The 18,527-nt window shown below is 45.1% G+C and overlaps 1 protein-coding gene across 2 annotated transcripts; it reads left to right on the forward strand.

Annotated features, from left to right (window-relative positions):
• The first annotated feature begins 845 nt into the window (after window positions 1–845).
• LOC110533779 (platelet-activating factor acetylhydrolase IB subunit beta) lies at window positions 846–15,682 on the forward strand. 2 transcript variants are annotated; one of them, XM_021618293.2, is made up of 6 exons: window positions 846–1,220; window positions 1,765–1,846; window positions 8,469–8,558; window positions 10,929–11,045; window positions 11,175–11,297; window positions 13,882–15,682. In XM_021618293.2, the coding sequence occupies exons 2-6, from the start codon at window positions 1,766–1,768 to the stop codon at window positions 14,158–14,160; spliced, it is 690 nt and encodes a 229-aa protein (XP_021473968.2). In that variant the 5' UTR covers window positions 846–1,220; window position 1,765; the 3' UTR covers window positions 14,161–15,682. The 2 variants fall into 2 exon arrangements, with proteins under 2 accessions (XP_021473968.2, XP_036846085.1); XM_036990190.1 differs by lacking the exon at window positions 8,469–8,558.
• Window positions 15,683–18,527: the final 2,845 nt, after the last annotated feature.

The raw sequence follows: 18,527 nt of genomic DNA on the forward strand, positions 1-18,527 counted from the left end.
TGCACATACTAGTTAGGCATTTGATGTCCCTGGGATAATATAAAGGTATTATGCCCCAAGCGCCAGAACCAATATTAAGGTACGATCTCCCACGCTGGGACAACATTTACGTATAATGTTCCAAATGAGGTCTCTGGGACAACATATTGTTTATTTTCAAAACAACTAAAGTAAAGGTTTTGTTACTTTATTGGGTGCACTATGCAGCCAGCGACTGCTGCCACCCGGTGGACATTTCTGTGTATTACACTAAAACCTGAAAATCATCTTCAAGCTATAATTTACATTCCAACCCACTAAATAAAGATACTGATATAATAATGATCGGAAATCATGTCAATAGATAATGCTTTTAAATGTGATACCTACCTAGTATTAAATGAAAGCCAAGAGGCGGAACATGCTTCAATGGGAGATACGACTCATCTCAAACCCTCAGAGGTAGTAATCAAACTTGTGGGGAGAGGGGCATTCTTCTTACCAAACCACGTGACCTTTGTTTTGGAGGTGTTCAGAACAAGGTTAAGGGTAGAGAAAGCTTGTTGGACACTAAGAAAGCTTTGCTGTAGAGCATTTAACACTGACTATTGTCGCCAGGAAATGTCCCGCCATCACAGGATCCTTGTAGGGACCTGATTTAAAACAGAAAAGCAGGCTGATTTAGTATAATTAACATTTTGTTGCTGATAGTATGGATTGTTTAATTTAAATATATATATATTATTATTATTTTTAAAATGGTATCCTTATTATCCACCTGTACAGTAGGTGGTGGAATGCACATGTAATTGTTGCAAACGCCATTACACCAAAGAAGAAGACTTCTGTCGCTGGGCAATTCCAAAGCGGAAGTGGACCATTGAGACTGGAGAGAGAAAAGGAGGGAGGGTAGAGGAAACGTTGCATGCTGAAGAGCGGGAGGTTGGGTTGACTCGACCAATACATTTCACATTTATTTTGCAGATGGTTGTTAGAGTTAGAACAACATATAAGCTATATCGTAGTTTATTGACTGAAAACAAGGAGTTGATTGTGTCCGGGTGAGTTGCTAGCCAGCTAGTAGCTAACTAGCGCCCGCCCCGACCGCAGCATCCGCACCGAAGCACTACGTTAGCAAGCCATCATTGATCGCACACGCACATCGGAGCCGTGCAGCCTCCGTGCGCGAGGGAATATTCTGGTTATATTGGCAACAATTAACCATCATCAGAGACCTCCAGGTAAGTGTGTAGGGTACTGGCGGTTTCACGGATTGACTGACCCTTGTCCGATGGGCGTGCCTTGTGTGTTGCTCGGGAGAGAGAACAGCGACAGTCCGCAGTGATTACTGGTGCTTACTTGGTCGTCTGGCTTGGGCCGTGAAAATGAAGCGCATATGCCACGATTTCATAATTCAAACTCAATTTAAGCTTTCTGAATTGCTAGCACTTAGCAACAACCCATGATTGTAAAGTTAGTATCAGTAGTCGATTCATATTGTTGTGCTCAATTCCAGCCCTTTGGCTTCATATAAGGTGTTGTCATTAGATACTCGCATCCTGGCCTGCCTGTCTATGTGGGGCCTCCCTAGTGAGCAGGCGCTGTTATCTCCACCTCCATCAGCACTCGCTCTGTGCACAGCAGGGGGACTGAAAGCCAGTCGCTAGCCTCATCAACTGTCTGACAATAACCTACCAGATGACATTATTCTTCAGGGCATATTAAAGGACATGGCTATTATTTTAATTGTGTGTGTGTGATTTAACTCCTCTGTGTCTCTGATAGGATGAGTGGTGATGAGATTAACCCCGCAGCGGTGGCCCAGGCAGTAGAGGACGTACAGGGAGACGACCGATGGATGTCCCAGGTTAGTCTACCTTACTGCTAGCCTTGGATTTTGATTCTTAGTTCTATTACACATAAGAGTTATTGGACGAAGGTCTCTTCTGTACGGGGGAGTTTTTTAGAGAGCCCTACGCTTGGTCTGAACATTAACACATCGCTTGCGGTATGGTTTTGGAAAAATAAGGACCGTATCTTTCATATCCCCAAGAAATAATTTTCAAAAAACACAAGGTTAAATTGATACACACCTTTTTATAGGGTTATTGTTCCCACATGGCCATATTTCCATGTTGCTGTGCTAGATTACGGAAGACTGAGTGGACTATTGTGCTAATTTTCTATCTGCGTCTCGAACACCTGTGTGTAAACCAGAAGACGGACGCCGCAAACATAATGCTGGGGAATATGGCCATAATGCTGGGGAATATGGCCATAATGCTGGGGGATATGGCCATAATGCTGGGGAATATGGCCATAATGCTGGGGGATATGGCCATAATGCTGGGGGATATGGCCATAATGCTGGGGGATATTAAAACTTTTAAAAAATATATATATATATATATATATATACATACACACACACACACACACACATATGGCTGATTCATGAGATGCAGTATCTCGTTTTTTTCTAATAAACTTTGTTGCACAGTTAATTTCAAACAGTCAGGAATAATCTAATGAATTCTGTGCTTGTAAAATTATATATAGGCTAAATATAAGCCTTACACAACAATAAGACTCGCTAATGATGTAATAATTTGTTTAACCAGGCTTTCAAGTCTATACATTTTTTTTCATTTTTTTACACATTTAACCAGAGCTTAGCACATCCACTAACAATGGCCAACTTCTGGTAGCAGGCATTCTAGAACATTAACACAGGTCTCATAAATCTCTTAGCACAACCCCGCGTGAGTAGCAAGCTAATCTTATATACTTAACAAAAATATAAATGCAACAATTTCAGAGATTTTACTGAGTTACAGTTCATATAAGGAAATCAGTCAAAAACAGTCAATAAATTCATTAGGCCCTAATGTACAGATTTCACATAACTGGGAATAATGATATGCATCTGTTGGACACAGATAGAATACCTTAAAAGGTAGAGGTGTGGATCAGAACCAGTCAGTATCTGGTGTGACCACCATTAGCCTCATGCAGTGAGACACATCTCACAGAGTTGATCAGGCTGATGATTGTGGCCTGTGGAATGTTGTCCCACTCCTCTTCAATGGCTGTGCGAAGTTGCTGAATATTGGCGGGACACGCTGTCGTATACGTCCATCCCGAGAATCCCAAACATGTTCGATGTGTGGCATGTCTGGTGAGTATGCAGGCCATTGAAGAATTGCTACATTTTCAGCCTCCAGAATTTTTTTAACAGATCCTTGTGACATGGGGCCATGCATTATCATGCTGAAACATGAGGTGATGGCGGCAGATGAATGGCACGACAATGGGCCTCAGGATCTCATCACAGTATCTCTGTGCATTCAATTTGCCATTGATAAAATGCTATTGTGTTCATTGTTCATAGCTTATGCCTGCCCATACCATAACCCCACCGCCACCATGTGGCACTCAGTTCACAACGTGTACATCGGCAAACCATTTGTGATCTGCAGTTGTGAGGCTGGTTGAAGGTACTGCCATATTTTTGGGCTCTTTTTTTATTTCAGCTCATGAAACATGGGACCAACACTACATGTTGTGTTTTATATTTTTGTTCAGTGTATTTAAAGTCTAGCCAACTTGGATCTATTTGCTTGCTAACGAGGCAAAACAGTTGAATGTATGCACCTTCCTGTCCGTCTCCAACTGAACAGCATGCTAGCCTGTCCACAGATGTTGAAGTCAAATGGCCTACCCGGATAAGAAGATGCCCAGTTCTCAGAATGAGAACGAGTTGCCAATTCCTGATATAAATGAGTCTTTATGCTCATTGCACACAGTTCTAAAACACAGACTAGACAGCTAGCACTTAAGTCTAAAATTGTGCTAGTGGTACCGCAATGCCACGTGCAACAGAAACCGAGCATTCATTTTCCACAATCATGTTAATTGATACTCATTTTGGTAGGGTCTGCTGTGTTCTGTATTTTGAGTATCGTTAGAACGGTTTAGTTCTCCTTTATTACAGTAAAATAATGTCTAAGCGTTTCGGTGTCCATATGACCCATTCTGTTGGACCAATCCTCAAATGCAAATATTGAGTTTAAACTGCTTATTGTCAGAGAAGAGTAAGTTATCTTTCATTGTTGTGAGTGGGAGGGGCTTGGTGTCTGTGTGAGATGGAAGGTACACAGTGGGAGGGGCTTGGTGTCTGTGTGAGATGGAAGGTATGCAGTGGGAGGGGCTTGGTGTCTGTGTGAGATGGAAGGTATGCAGTGGGAGGGGCTTGGTGTCTGTGAGATGGAAGGTATGCAGTGGGAGGGGCTTGGTGTCTGTGTGAGATGGAAGGTATGCAGTGGGAGGGGCTTGGTGTCTGTGTGAGATAGAAGGTATGCAGTGGGAGGGGCTTGGTGTCTGTGTGAGATGGAAGGTACGCAGTGGGAGGGGCTTGGTGTCTGTGTGAGATGGAAGGTATGCAGTGGGAGGGGCTTGGTGTCTGTGATGGAAGGTATGCAGTGGGAGGGGCTTGGTGTCTGTGTGAGATGGAAGGTACGCAGTGGGAGGGGCTTGGTGTCTGTGTGAGATGGAAGGTACGCGGTGGGAGGGGTTTGGTGTCTGTGTGAGATGGAAGGTACACAGTGGGAGGGGCTTGGTGTCTGTGTGAGATGGAAGGTACACAGTGGGAGGGGCTTGGTGTCTGTGTGAGATGGAAGGTACACAGTGGGAGGGGCTTGGTGTCTGTGTGAGATGGAAGGTATGCAGTGGGAGGGGCTTGGTGTCTGTGTGAGATGGAAGGTATGCAGTGGGAGGGGCTTGGTGTCTGTGAGATGGAAGGTATGCAGTGGGAGGGGCTTGGTGTCTGTGTGAGATGGAAGGTATGCAGTGGGAGGGGCTTGGTGTCTGTGTGAGATAGAAGGTATGCAGTGGGAAGGGCTTGGTGTCTGTGTGAGATGGAAGGTACGCAGTGGGAGGGGCTTGGTGTCTGTGTGAGATGGAAGGTATGCAGTGGGAGGGGCTTGGTGTCTGTGATGGAAGGTATGCAGTGGGAGGGGCTTGGTGTCTGTGTGAGATGGAAGGTACGCAGTGGGAGGGGCTTGGTGTCTGTGTGAGATGGAAGGTACGCGGTGGGAGGGGTTTGGTGTCTGTGTGAGATGGAAGGTACACAGTGGGAGGGGCTTGGTGTCTGTGTGAGATGGAAGGTACGCGGTGGGAGGGGTTTGGTGTCTGTGTGAGATGGAAGGTACACGGTGGGAGGGGCTTGGTGTCTGTGTGAGATGGAAGGTACACAGTGGGAGGGGCTTGGTGTCTGTGTGAGATGGAAGGTATGCAGTGGGAGGGGCTTGGTGTCTGTGTGAGATGGAAGGTATGCAGTGGGAGGGGCTTGGTGTCTGTGTGAGATGGAAGGTATGCAGTGGGAGGGGCTTGGTGTCTGTGTGAGATGGAAGGTACGCAGTGGGAGGGGCTTGGTGTCTGTGTGAGATGGAAGGTACGCGGTGGGAGGGGTTTGGTGTCTGTGTGAGATGGAAGGTACGCAGTGGGAGGGGCTTGGTGTCTGTGTGAGATGGAAGGTACACAGTGGGAGGGGCTTGGTGTCTGTGTGAGATGGAAGGTACACAGTGGGAGGGGCTTGGTGTCTGTGTGAGATGGAAGGTATGCAGTGGGAGGGGCTTGGTGTCTGTGTGAGATGGAAGGTATGCAGTGGGAGGGGCTTGGTGTCTGTGAGATGGAAGGTATGCAGTGGGAGGGGCTTGGTGTCTGTGTGAGATGGAAGGTATGCAGTGGGAGGGGCTTGGTGTCTGTGTGAGATAGAAGGTATGCAGTGGGAGGGGCTTGGTGTCTGTGTGAGATGGAAGGTACGCAGTGGGAGGGGCTTGGTGTCTGTGTGAGATGGAAGGTATGCAGTGGGAGGGGCTTGGTGTCTGTGATGGAAGGTATGCAGTGGGAGGGGCTTGGTGTCTGTGTGAGATGGAAGGTACGCAGTGGGAGGGGCTTGGTGTCTGTGTGAGATGGAAGGTACGCAGTGGGAGGGGCTTGGTGTCTGTGTGAGATGGAAGGTACGCGGTGGGAGGGGTTTGGTGTCTGTGTGAGATGGAAGGTACACAGTGGGAGGGGCTTGGTGTCTGTGTGAGATGGAAGGTACGCGGTGGGAGGGGCTTGGTGTCTGTGAGATGGAAGGTACACAGTGGGAGGGGCTTGGTGTCTGTGTGAGATGGAAGGTACACAGTGGGAGGGGCTTGGTGTCTGTGTGAGATGGAAGGTATGCAGTGGGAGGGGCTTGGTGTCTGTGTGAGATGGAAGGTATGCAGTGGGAGGGGCTTGGTGTCTGTGTGAGATGGAAGGTACACGGTGGGAGGGGCTTGGTGTCTGTGTGAGATGGAAGGTACACGGTGGGAGGGGCTTGGTGTCTGTGAGATGGAAGGTATGTGGTGGGAGGGGCTTGGTGTCTCTGTGATGGAAGGTACGCGGTGGGAGTGGCTTGGTGTCTGTGTGAGATGGAAGGTACGCAGTGGGAGGGGCTTGGTGTCTGTGAGATGGAAGGTACGCAGTGGGAGGGGCTTGGTGTCTGTGAGATGGAAGGTACGCAGTGGGAGGGGCTTGGTGTCTGTGAGATGGAAGGTGCGCGGTGGGGGGGCTTGGTGTCTGTGTGAGATGGAAGGTACGCGGTGGGGGGGGCTTGGTGTCTGTGTGAGATGGAAGGTACGCAGTGGGAGGGGCTTGGTGTCTGTGTGAGATGGAAGGTATGCCGTGGGAGGGCCTTGGTGTCTGTGTGAGATGGAAGGTACGCAGTGGGAGGGGCTTGGTGTCTGTGTGAGATGGAAGGTACGCAGTGGGAGGGGCTTGGTGTCTGTGTGAGATGGAAGGTACGCAGTGGGAGGGGCTTGGTGTCTGTGTGAGATGGAAGGTACGCAGTGGGAGGGGCTTGGTGTCTGTGTGAGATGGAAGGTATGCAGTGGGAGGGGCTTGGTGTCTGTGTGAGATGGAAGGTACGCAGTGGGAGGGGCTTGGTGTCTGTGTGAGATGGAAGGTACGCAGTGGGAGGGGCTTGGTGTCTGTGTGAGATGGAAGGTACGCAGTGGGAGGGGCTTGGTGTCTGTGTGAGATGGAAGGTACGCAGTGCAGAAGGAGCGAAGGCGAGACCAAAAATACTATTTAAAAAAAAAAAAAAAAAACATTAATTTGATATATCGCCCAGGCCTACACAAACGTGTTGTCACTGAAAAATACTGTCTGCTGCAACTGTTAAGACAGTGTACAGTAAGTGTGAATTTAGTATTTGTGAAATTATTTTGATTTGATATGAAACTGTCTCCAGAATTACCGCAATTGAGAATTGTTTCACGTTTTGTTTGAGTTTTTGGCTATCAGAGAACGATTGTCAATGAGAATGAATTCCATTATCTTGGCTTTAATGGATTACGCCTTTGAATTGCCTCGCTGAAATTGTCTTACTCTTTCAAATGACTGCTCAATGTTGGCATTTTTAGCTAATATCAGCCCATTCCGATATGTTCACCAATTTATATTGTGCTTCCCTAATTTGTATTATTATTGTTGGGCATAAGACTGTAAAAATACCGGGCAAATCAACTCCAAGAGATAAACATTTTGTAAATCTGTTCCAAAGTAATATAGATACTGTATGTGATCATATACAAAAATGGAATGAATGTTTTAATTCCGATATTATATCTGTTTGGGCCTCTTGCAGTCGGTCCGGCCCCTGACCATCCCCTCAAAATAATGTTTTTCCCCACAGCTGAATCTACTTGAGGATCCCTAGCATAGAGGAAACCTAACATGGCTGAATCTACTTGATGATCCCTAGCATAGAGGAAACCTAACATGGCTGAATCTACTTGATGATCCCTAGCATAGAGGAAACCTAACATGGCTGAATCTACTTGATGATCCCTAGCATAGAGGAAACCTAACATGGCTGAATCTACTTGATGATCCCTAGCATAGAGGAAACCTAACATGGCTGAATCTACTTGATGATCCCTAGCATAGAGGAAACCTAACATGGCTGGGTGAATCTACTTGATGATCCCTAGCATAGAGGAAACCTAACATGGCTGGGTGAATCTACTTGATGATCCCTAGCATAGAGGAAACCTAACATGGCTGGGTGAATCTACTTGATGATCCCTAGCATAGAGGAAACCTAACATGGCTGGGTGAATCTACTTGATGATCCCTAGCATAGAGGAAACCTAACATGGCTGGGTGAATCTACTTGATGATCCCTAGCATAGAGGAAACCTAACATGGCTGGGTGAATCTACTTGATGATCCCTAGCATAGAGGAAACCTAACATGGCTGGGTGAATCTACTTGATGATCCCTAGCATAGAGGAAACCTAACATGGCTGAATCTACTTGATGATCCCTAGCATAGAGGAAACCTAACATGGCTGAAACAGTCATGACCCTCCTATGTTCATCTCTATCTTCACCATTGTGTAACATTATCTTGTTGTGTAGTAGTGTCTGCCTGGTGATGATGACATGTGTTTGTGCAGCACACAAGATTTGTTCAAGAGTGTAAGGACGCGGAGCCGGAGGTGCTGTTTATAGGAGACTCCATGGTGCAGCTAATGCAGCAGTACGAGGTGAGGGAGGACAGCTGCCTCTGTATACATACTGTGTTATGTCACTTAGAATCCTGTGTGTGTTGACCTCAGTGCATGTGTTCGTTTTTCTTTGTGCTATGACCCTGGTGTTTTTCATAACAACAACTAAGTCCAAACATTGTTAAAATAAAATAAACAAAAACAGTACCAGTCAAAGTTTGGACACCTACTCATTCAAGGGTTTTTAATAGAATAATAGTGAAGACATAAAATCTATGAAATAACACATGGAATCATGTAGTAACCAAAAAAGTGTTAAACAAATCAAAATATATTTTAGATTTTTCAAATTAGCCACCCTTTGCCTTGATGAGAGCTTTGCACACTCTTGGTATTCTCTCAACCAGCTTCATTAGGTAGTCACCTGGAATGCATTTAAATTAACTGGTGTGCCTTGTTAAAAGTTAATTTGTGGAATTTCTTTCCTTAATGCATTTGAGCCAATCAGTTGTGTTGTGACAAGTTAGCCCTATTCGGTAAAAGACCAAGTCCATATTATGGCGATAATCTGGAAAATTTCAAGATTCTTCAAGTGCAGTCACAAAAGCCATCAAGCGATATAATGAAACTGGCTTTCATGAGGACCGCCACAGGAAAGGAACACCCAAAGTTACCTCTGCTGCAGAGGATAAGTTCATTAGAGTTAACTGCACCTCGGATTGCAGCCCAAATAAATGCTTCAGAGTTGAAGTAACAGACACATCTCAACATCAACTATTCAAAGGAGACTGCATGAATCAGGCCTTGATGGTCGGATTGCTGCAAAGAAATCACAACTAAAGGACACCAATAATAAGAAGATACTTTCTTGGGTCAATAAACACGAGCAATGGACATTAGACCGGTGGAAAACTGTCCTTTGGTCTGTTGAGTCCAAATTTGACCTTTTTAGTTCCAACTGCCGTGTCTTTGTGATGCAGAGTAGGTGAACGGATGATCTCCACATGTGTGGTTCCCATCGTGAAGCATGGAAGAGGAGGTCTGATGGTGCTCTACTGGTGACACTAGTGATTTATTTAGAATTCAAGACAAACTTAACCAGCATGGCTACAACCACATTCTGCAGCGATACGCCATCCCATCTGGTTTTCACTTACTGGGACTATCATTTGTTTTCCCACAGGAGAATGACCCAATACACCTCTAGGCTGTGTACGGGCTATTTGACCAAGACGGAACATGATGGAGGGCAGCATCAGATGACCTGACCATAACCCAATTGAGATGGTTTGGAATAAGTTGAAACGCAGAGTGAAGGAAAGCAGCCAACAAGTGCTGAGTATACTCCGACTGTTGGAAAAGCATTCCATGTGAAGCTGGTTGAGAGAATGCCAGGAGTGTGCAAAGCTGTCATAAAGGCAAAGGGTGGCTACTTTGAAGAATCTAAAATATATTTGTATTTGTTCAACATTTTAAAGTTGTTTTTTTTATTACAACATAATTCCATGTGTTAGTTCATAGTTTTGATGTCTTCACTATTATTCTACAATGTAGAAAATAGTAAAAATAAAATAAAGAAAAACCCTTGAATCAGGCGTCAACCCCCGCCACAAAGATGTACTTTTCCATGACCCAGGATTTCTCCATGCTCCTCTGTGCATATCACAGGACTTCGCATCAGTTGAACATTCCCAAAATATTGAATTTAGCAGTATTGATTTTATGTTTTAGCAAAAAGAACACCATAGACATATCAAAACTGCAACATTTTGGGGCCTCCAGAGTGGTGCAGTGGTCGAGTCGTGCATCGCAGTGCTAGTTGTGCCACTAGAGATCCTGGTTCAAGGCCAGGCTCTGTCGCAGCCGGCCACGACCGGGAGACCCATGGGGCGGCTCACAATTGTCCCAGGGTCGTCCGGGTTAGGGGAGGGTTTGGCCGGCAGGGATGTCCTTGTCCCATCGCGCTCTAGCGACTCCTGTGACGGGCCGGGCGCATGCACGCTGACACGGTTGCCAGGTGTACAGTGTTTCCTCTGACACATTGGTGTGACTGGCTTCCGGGTTAAGCGGGCATTGTGTCAAGAAGCAGTGCGGCTTGGTTGAGTCGTGTTTCAGAGGAAGCACGGCTCTCGACTTTCACCTTTCCTGAGTCCGTTCAGGAGTTGCTGCAATGAGACAAGACTAAATACCAATTTGGATGCCATGCCATAAGGTCAAAAGTGAGCTCTATGGCAAAATGTGTAGAATTGCGAGATTCACTTTTAAAACTGCAAACATTTCTCCTACACTGCCAGGATGGGGGCTTCTAAAATGTTCTCTAAAATTCAGACTGGCTGACCAAACCTATAGCCACACCCACCACCTAAGCCCCTTTTTTGTTCCAGAAAAAAAACCTGTGTGTGTCCACAGATCTGGCGGGAGCTTTTCTCTCCACTGCACGCGCTCAACTTTGGAATCGGGGGAGACACCACCTGTAATGTGCTGTGGAGGCTGCAGAATGGAGAACTGGACAACATCAGGCCCATGGTGAGATTCAACTGGGCCAGCACAGGCCCTGAGAGGGAAAAGGGCACAGCACAGGGGGACAGTTTTGGGCCTGCAATGCTTTTCATCCAGATCAGAACACCTAATCAATACCTCAATGGTCCCCTCCAGGTGACTGTGGTGTGGGTCGGAACCAACAATCATGAGCACTCAGCTGAGCAAGTTGCAGGGGGAATCCTTGCAATTGCACAGCTGCTCACCTCCCGTCTTCCAAAGACTAAGGTTGTTGTTCTGGTAAGTGAATTTTTTTTTGTTTTTTTGTCTACAGTGTATCTGGAGTATAACATTTCAATCTCATGCAGTGTTTGCATTCAGAAAGTTTGCATTATCACCTCAGTGTCAATACTATGAGCATGTGCAGTGGGGAGAACAAGTATTTGATAACCTGCAAAATCGGCAGTGTTTCCTACTTACAAAGCATGTAGAGGTCTGGCATTTTTATCATAGGTACACTTCAACTGTGAGAGACGGAATCTAAAACGAAAATCACATTGTAGGATTTGTAAGTAATTAATTTGCATTTTATTGCATGACATAAGTATTTGATGCATCAGAAAAGCAGAACTTAATATTTGGTACAGAAACCTTTGTTTGCAATTACAGAGATCATACGTTTCCTGTAGTTCTTGACCAGGTTTGCACAGACTGCAGCAGGGATTTTGGCCCACTCCTCCATACAGACCTTCTCCAGATCCTTCAGGTTTCGGGGCTGTCGCTGGACAATATGGACTTTCAGCTCCCTCCAAAGATTTTCTATTAGGTTCAGGTCTGGAGACTGGCTAGGCCACTCCAGGACCTTGAGATGCTTCTTACGGAGCCACTCCTTAGTTGCCCTGGCTGTGTGTTTCGGGTCGTTGTCATGCTGGACGACCCAGCCACGACCCATCTTCAATGCTCTTACTGAGGGAAGGAGGTTGTTGGCCAAGATCTCGTGATACATGGCCCCATCCATCCTCCCCTCAATACGGTGCAGTCGTCCTGTCCCCTTTGCAGAAAAGCATCCCCAAAGAATGATGTTTCCACCTCCATGTTTCACGGCTGGGATGGTGTTCTTGGGGTTGTACTCATCCTTCTTCCTCCAAACACGGCAAGTGGAGTTTAGACCAAAAAGCAATATTTTTGTCTCATCAGACCACATGACCTTCTCCCATTCCTCCTCTGGATCAACCAGATGGTCATTGGCAAACTTGAGACGGGCCTGGACATGCGCTGGCTTGAGCAGGGGGACCTTGCGTGCGCTGCAGGATTTTAATCCATGACGGCGTAGTGTGTTACTAATGGTTCTCTTTGAGACTGTGGTCCCAGCTCTCTTCAAGTCATTGACCAGGTTCTGCCGTGTAGTTCTGGGCTGATCCCTCACCTTCCTCATGATCATTGATGCCCCACGAGGTGAGATCTTGCATGGAGCCCCAGACTGAGGGTGATTGACCATCATCTTGAACTTCTTCCATTTTCTAATAATTGCGCCAACAGTTGTTGCCTTCTCACCAAGCTGCTTGCCTATTGTCCTGTAGCCCATCCCAGCCTTGTGCAGGTCTACAATTTTATCCCTGATGTCCTTACACAGCGCTCTGGTCTTGGCCATTGTGGAGAGGTTGGAGTCTGTTTGATTGAGTGTGTGGACAGGTGTCTTTTATACAGGTAACGAGTTCAAACAGGTGCAGTTAATACAGGTAATGAGTGGAGAACAGGAGGGCTTCTTAAAGAAAAACTAACAGGTCTGTGAGAGACGGAATTCTTACTGGTTGGTAGGTGATCATATACTTATGTCATGCAATAAAATGCAAATGAATTACTTAAAAATCATACAATGTGATTTTATGGATTTTTGTTTTAGATTTCGTCTCTCACAGTTGAAGTTGTACCTATGATAAAAATTCCAGACCTCTACATGCTTTGTAAGTAGGAAAACCTGCAAAAATCGGCAGTGTATCAAATACTTGTTCGCCCCACTGTATATTAGAATCAGGCTTGGGCTCAATTCAGAATTGAATTGAGGATGCTTCATATATTTTAAATGTTTATTAGAGTTGAATCAAAGCAGGAAACAGGATACAGATATGCAATTGAGTTTGAATTTAAGGAAATAACATCAAACACGTTATATAAATGCATATAAAATATTGTTGAAACAGTAGATTTTCAGGACAAACTCTTAAAATGAATGATCAAGGAAAACAAAATAAATACACCACCGTTCAAAAGTTTGGTGTCACTTAGAAATGTCCTTGTTTTTGCAGGAAAAGCACAACAAAATGGACATTAAAATATCATATTGATCAGAAATACAGTGTAGACATTGTTTATGTTGTAAAGATTTGTAATGGAATATCTACATAGATGTACAGAGGCCCATTATCAGCAACCATCACTCCTGTGTTCCAATGTCAAGTTGTGTTAGCTAATCCAAGTTTATCATTTTAAAAGGCTAATTGATCATTAGAAAACCTTTTTGCAAGTATGTTAGCACAGCTGAAAACTGTTGTCCTGATTTTAAAGAAGCAATAAAATTGGCCTTCTTTAGACTAGTTGAGTATCTGGGGTATCAGCATTTGTGGGTTCGATTACAGGCTCAAAATAGCCAAAAACAAAGAACTTTCTTCTGCTACTCGTCAGTCTATTCTTCTTCTGAGAAATTAAGGCTATTCCATGCGAAAAATTGCCAAGAAACTGAAAATCTCGTACAACGCTGTTGTACTATTCCCTTCACAGAATAGTGCAAACTGATTCTGAATTGTGCCCAACCCTGATTTTAGGATTATGCATTTACAGATGTTTGTCCTTTTAGTAACTAACCTCTTCTGTCTGTAAATCTCAGGGTCTGTTGGCACGGGGTGACGGGCCCAACCCGCTGCGGGAGAAAAACGCAGCGGTGAATGGCTTCCTGCGCTCCTGGCTGCCGCGGCTGGGCCAGGCCCAGTTCCTGGACGTGGGGGCGGGCTTTGTGCACTCTGACGGGACCATCTCCACACGGGACATGTTTGATTTCCTGCACCTGACGGCGGCGGGCTACCGGGCCATCGCCAAGCCCCTCAGTGACCTACTGCTGCAGATACTGGATGAGACGCCTGAGGAGAAGAGGGCCTCGCTGGTCTGAGGCCCACACCCCAGGGGCCACACATGCTTCACTGACTCCCTCCTTCTGTTGGGGAGTAGCTGGAAGTTTCCCCAAACCACTATTCCAGGGTCTGGTCCTAGATCTGTGGTTAGGGGCGACTTCTACCTGGAGTCTCTACTGGGAACAGGGGAGGGGGGATAGTCAGGGGTGAGGCATGCTCCTGTCTGGGGAAGGGGTCAGATCAAGATATGTCACTCACATGAGGGGGCTGGGCCAAGCAGAGAGAATGGGCACTCTCATGTGAGTGGAACTGAAACTGCAGGAGGGAGAGTGCATGGGATCATGTGCATGTGTGCGGGGTGACTGTGTGGAGAGAGTCAACAACTTCCAGAGAGATATACATACATGCTGTAGCAGCAACAGTAGCACTTGCGGTCAGAGAGATCTGATAGTGGGAGGATAGAGAGAGAGATGGGACATTTCTGAAGTACACCTGCACAAGCATTATAGAGAGGCCAATGGCACACATGGCCCCCCCCCCCCCCAAAAAAAACACTGTAAAATGTCAGTTTTGCCATATGTAATGTAAAGTAGCTTCCTATTCGGTCACAGTTTAGCTGCACAGTAATAAGCACTCCGATGCGTTCTCTCTCAGAAATCAGTTTGAGTTGGCTCCATTTGCCCCAACAGACTTTTTAAAAGCTCTAAATTACCATCTGAGGACCAACTGCGAAATATTCTCTCCTCCCCCTCTCTCTGCTTTGACACACACACACAGCAGTGAAGTCAAAGCTATCTTCCCGTAATGGCCTTCTGCCATACACACACTGTCAGACACTGCCTCTCTTACACACAGAAAAAACTAACTAAAATCCCTGCACTTTCTCTCTCCTGCTCACTCTCGCCGCTCTTCATTTTTGTCCTTATTTTGTCTTGTTGTGTAGTATACAGAACCCCCACCCAGCCCTGGCCACACTACCACCTGCCTCCTAACACATGACATTGTCGCAGGACGACTTAAACAGTAGCATCATGATAAAGCTATTGACACACAACATTGATTGAATTACTAGTCTACTACACTAAAAACCAACCACAGGTCACATAGAGAATGTCATGTGTTTGACCTTTCAACCCTGTTTTGTTTCCTGGTGCAGTTGAACTGAAGTGGTTAGAGGTCCTCTTGCTGAGCATCGACTGCTCTCATGTTATAACCGTCTACACGTATTCTTCTTGCGCTATGTTGATCTACATTCTGTATACGCGTGTGTGAGTAAACCTTAAACATAGCTGGAGGTGAGAAATGAGAAGTGTGTATGTCACTTATGTTTGAGTCTGTGCATTGGTTGTATGACTGTTTAGAAATGGCCCATTTGTATATAATACATATATATGTGTGTGTGTGAAGCTTGGATAGATGGCCTTGTGTTGCGAATGTGGTAGTGTTTGTAAGAGAATGACCATTAGTGAGCATCTGTATTTGGTGCAAACTGTGCACTATATCTGGCTTATTGTCACATGCTGAGAAGACGGCGCAATCCAATAAAGGACCATGGATGTATATCATTTGTGGTGTTGCTTCATTTCGGTTGTATTTAAGGTGTAAATGTGGGGGAAAGGTATTATATCATCAAGGTTTGTGATTAACAGATTAGTATCTGTGATTGTCACTGCATAATTAACTTGCAGGAGTCCCATTTAACCTCTAGAGGGAGACCTTTTATGTGGGACAGACCTCTTACTGTCAATGGGACAGACACTGATGGCAAGCAAACGCTTGCACAATTTATGGTAACTGTTACGCAGATAAATCTGGTAATTATCAGTGATATTGTGAGGGAGAGAGGATGGTTGTCTTGCTGTTTTAAGAATTCTTGAATAAACCCCCTCCTTTATCCCTGGCTGACAATTACGAGTTACCTGTTGGATATCTCTGCTGCAATGGTGTGGTGGTGGTTTGCACAATTTTATGATGGAACCTTTACTAAGGCTCACAACAGAAATGGTAAAAATGAGAGGATAAAGGTAGTCAAATTGAAGAAATAAATGAAATAGCTTGTTGCCAAAACTATTATATTGGTGACCATTAATGCACATCAGCAATAGAACGAGGATTCACTTTGACTAGAAGTTAATAGTACCATTCAGATTACTGCACCAATAGGAAGACACCATTTCTGTTTTACTGTAACGGATAAATTGCTATGGCTAACCTGGTACGTGGAAGTCAGTCTTATCACTCCTCTGTCCCCTCACCACTGAAAGAGGAGGGGAGGAAGGTTAATGAGATGCGGTTCATGGAGCATTATACAGTAGTCTGAGGTAAGACTAGGTTGTTGGTCAATTTCTTCAACATGATCAGGTCTATATTATCAAACATACATTAGTAAAGGAAAGGAAACAGGCTCTTTGTTGAAGTATTAAGATACTCCTTTTAGTAATACAATTGTAGGCTATAGAGTACAGTTTAACAGTATATGATAGTTCTCCCCAAGTTCTGCAAAATGTCTTAAGACATCCTGTAACTCATACAGCCTCCCCAATCCCCCTTACATAGCCTCCCCAATCCCCCTTACGTAGCCTCCCCAATCCCCCTTACGTAGCCTCCCCAATCCCCCTTATGTAGCCTCCCCAATCCCCCTTACGTAGCCTTCCCTGGCAACAACATTTTAATAAATCTGACCTCCCCCTGACAGCAGGAACCATCTTATCAGCAAGTAAAAACTCAGTACTGGGTTTGACCGAAACTTGACCTTTCATCACAAGTATAGAATCATAACGATGTGAACGAGTGTAAGCATCTTCTGACAAGGGACTGGTTTCATCAGGTCTGTGGCAGCTTTGTGTCCTCGGGAAACCAGATAACCACGGTGGGATCCAGACAGGAGGAGTCTGAATGTTGGACGTCTTCTGATAGTGTCTGAAGGCCACAACACTCAAAACAGGTTTTAACACACACAGAGGTCTCCTGTATTTACCCTTTAAAAGGCATAAGGACTTGGTTTAACCTTATTCAAGGCCTATGACACAGCAGTGATACCATGAAAACATATCCATGTTTCCACCTCATCACCAGGTTTCCATGTGCAGTGCAACACAACTCCGAGGGTACAGGGGGTATTGAGAGGTGGTGAGGGGAAACGAGAGGCAGGTCAAGATGAGAAGAAGACAGAGGAAGCATCCATTCACCAAGGATGAGAGTAGTGTTTCAGATCTAGTCAGTGGTCCCTGAGGAGTACCATATTACATTAATGGTCCCTATTCAGCCAACCAATACTGTGTGTCAGACAGACTATGACCGTGACAAAGCACAGTGGTGCAGACTCAGGGTTTTAAGCAAAGTTTACATCTATGTTGCATGGTACAGTACACACAGGTGGGATAGGCCAATCACACAGGACAGATTAAATAGAAAAGGATCCAGCATACCCAGTGGGGTCCAGAATGATTGGATCCCTTGATAAAGATGAGCAAAAAAGACAGTAAAATAATGAATACAAATACTGAGTGTACAAAACATTATGAACACCTGCTCTTTCCATGACATAGACTGACCAGGTAAATCCAGGTGAAAGATATGATCCCTTACTAATGTCACCTGTGAAATTCACCTCAATCAGTGTAGATGAAGGGGAGGAGACAGGTTAAAGAAGGGAGTTTTAAGCCTTGAGACAACTGAGACATGGATTGTTTGTGTGCCATTCAGAGTGTGAATGGGCAAGACAAAATATGTGTGTGCCTTTGAACGGGGTATGGTAGTAGGTGCCAGGCACACCGATTTGTGTCAAGAACTACAACGCTGCAGGGTTTTTCACACAACAGTTTCCTGTGTGTATCAAGAATGGTCCACCACCCAAAGGACATCCAGCCAACTTCATTTTGGGAAGCATTTGAGTCAACATGGGCCAGCATCCCTGTGGAACGCTTTCAACACCTTGTAGAGTCCATGCCCCACGTATTGAGGCTGTTCTGAGGGCAAAAGGGGTGGGGGGGGGGGGGGGGGTACAACTCAATATTAGGAAGGTGTTCCTAATGATTAGTATGCTAAAAAAATTGAACAATGATATTCTTAATACAAATACAATTGCTCAGAGAATGAGATTTTGTTTAAGTCATTTAAAAAAAAATCTAAACAATCTATCAGTCAAAAGGATTGGAACCCCTGTTTTCAATACTCCAGCACCCTCACCTTGCGAGGATTACGACACTGAGCCTTTTTCTAAAATGCTAACCAAAATCTCTTTATCTGGGCAATTGTACTAAAATAAAATAAACATTTCCATTTATTTTATAGAATACAATATAGCTCAGTATTTGAAATATTAATTTAATACGGTCTTTTTGGTTTATCTTTATCAAGAGATTCAATAATTCCAGACCCGACTGTATGAACTTCTCAGCAGTGG

Source organism: Oncorhynchus mykiss, chromosome 10, assembly GCF_013265735.2.
Source record: "Oncorhynchus mykiss isolate Arlee chromosome 10, USDA_OmykA_1.1, whole genome shotgun sequence".
NCBI classification, from domain to species: Eukaryota; Metazoa; Chordata; class Actinopteri; order Salmoniformes; family Salmonidae; genus Oncorhynchus; species Oncorhynchus mykiss.

Coding starts and splice junctions, on each gene's coding strand:
- LOC110533779 (XM_021618293.2), top strand. CDS start 1,766: ATGAGTGGTGATGAGATTAACCCCGCAGCGGTGGCCCAGGCAGTAGAG. Junction 11,046..11,174: donor TGGACAACATCAGGCCCATG/GTGAGATTCAAC, acceptor GGTCCCCTCCAG/GTGACTGTGGTGTGGGTCGG. Junction 11,298..13,881: donor AGACTAAGGTTGTTGTTCTG/GTAAGTGAATTT, acceptor TGTAAATCTCAG/GGTCTGTTGGCACGGGGTGA.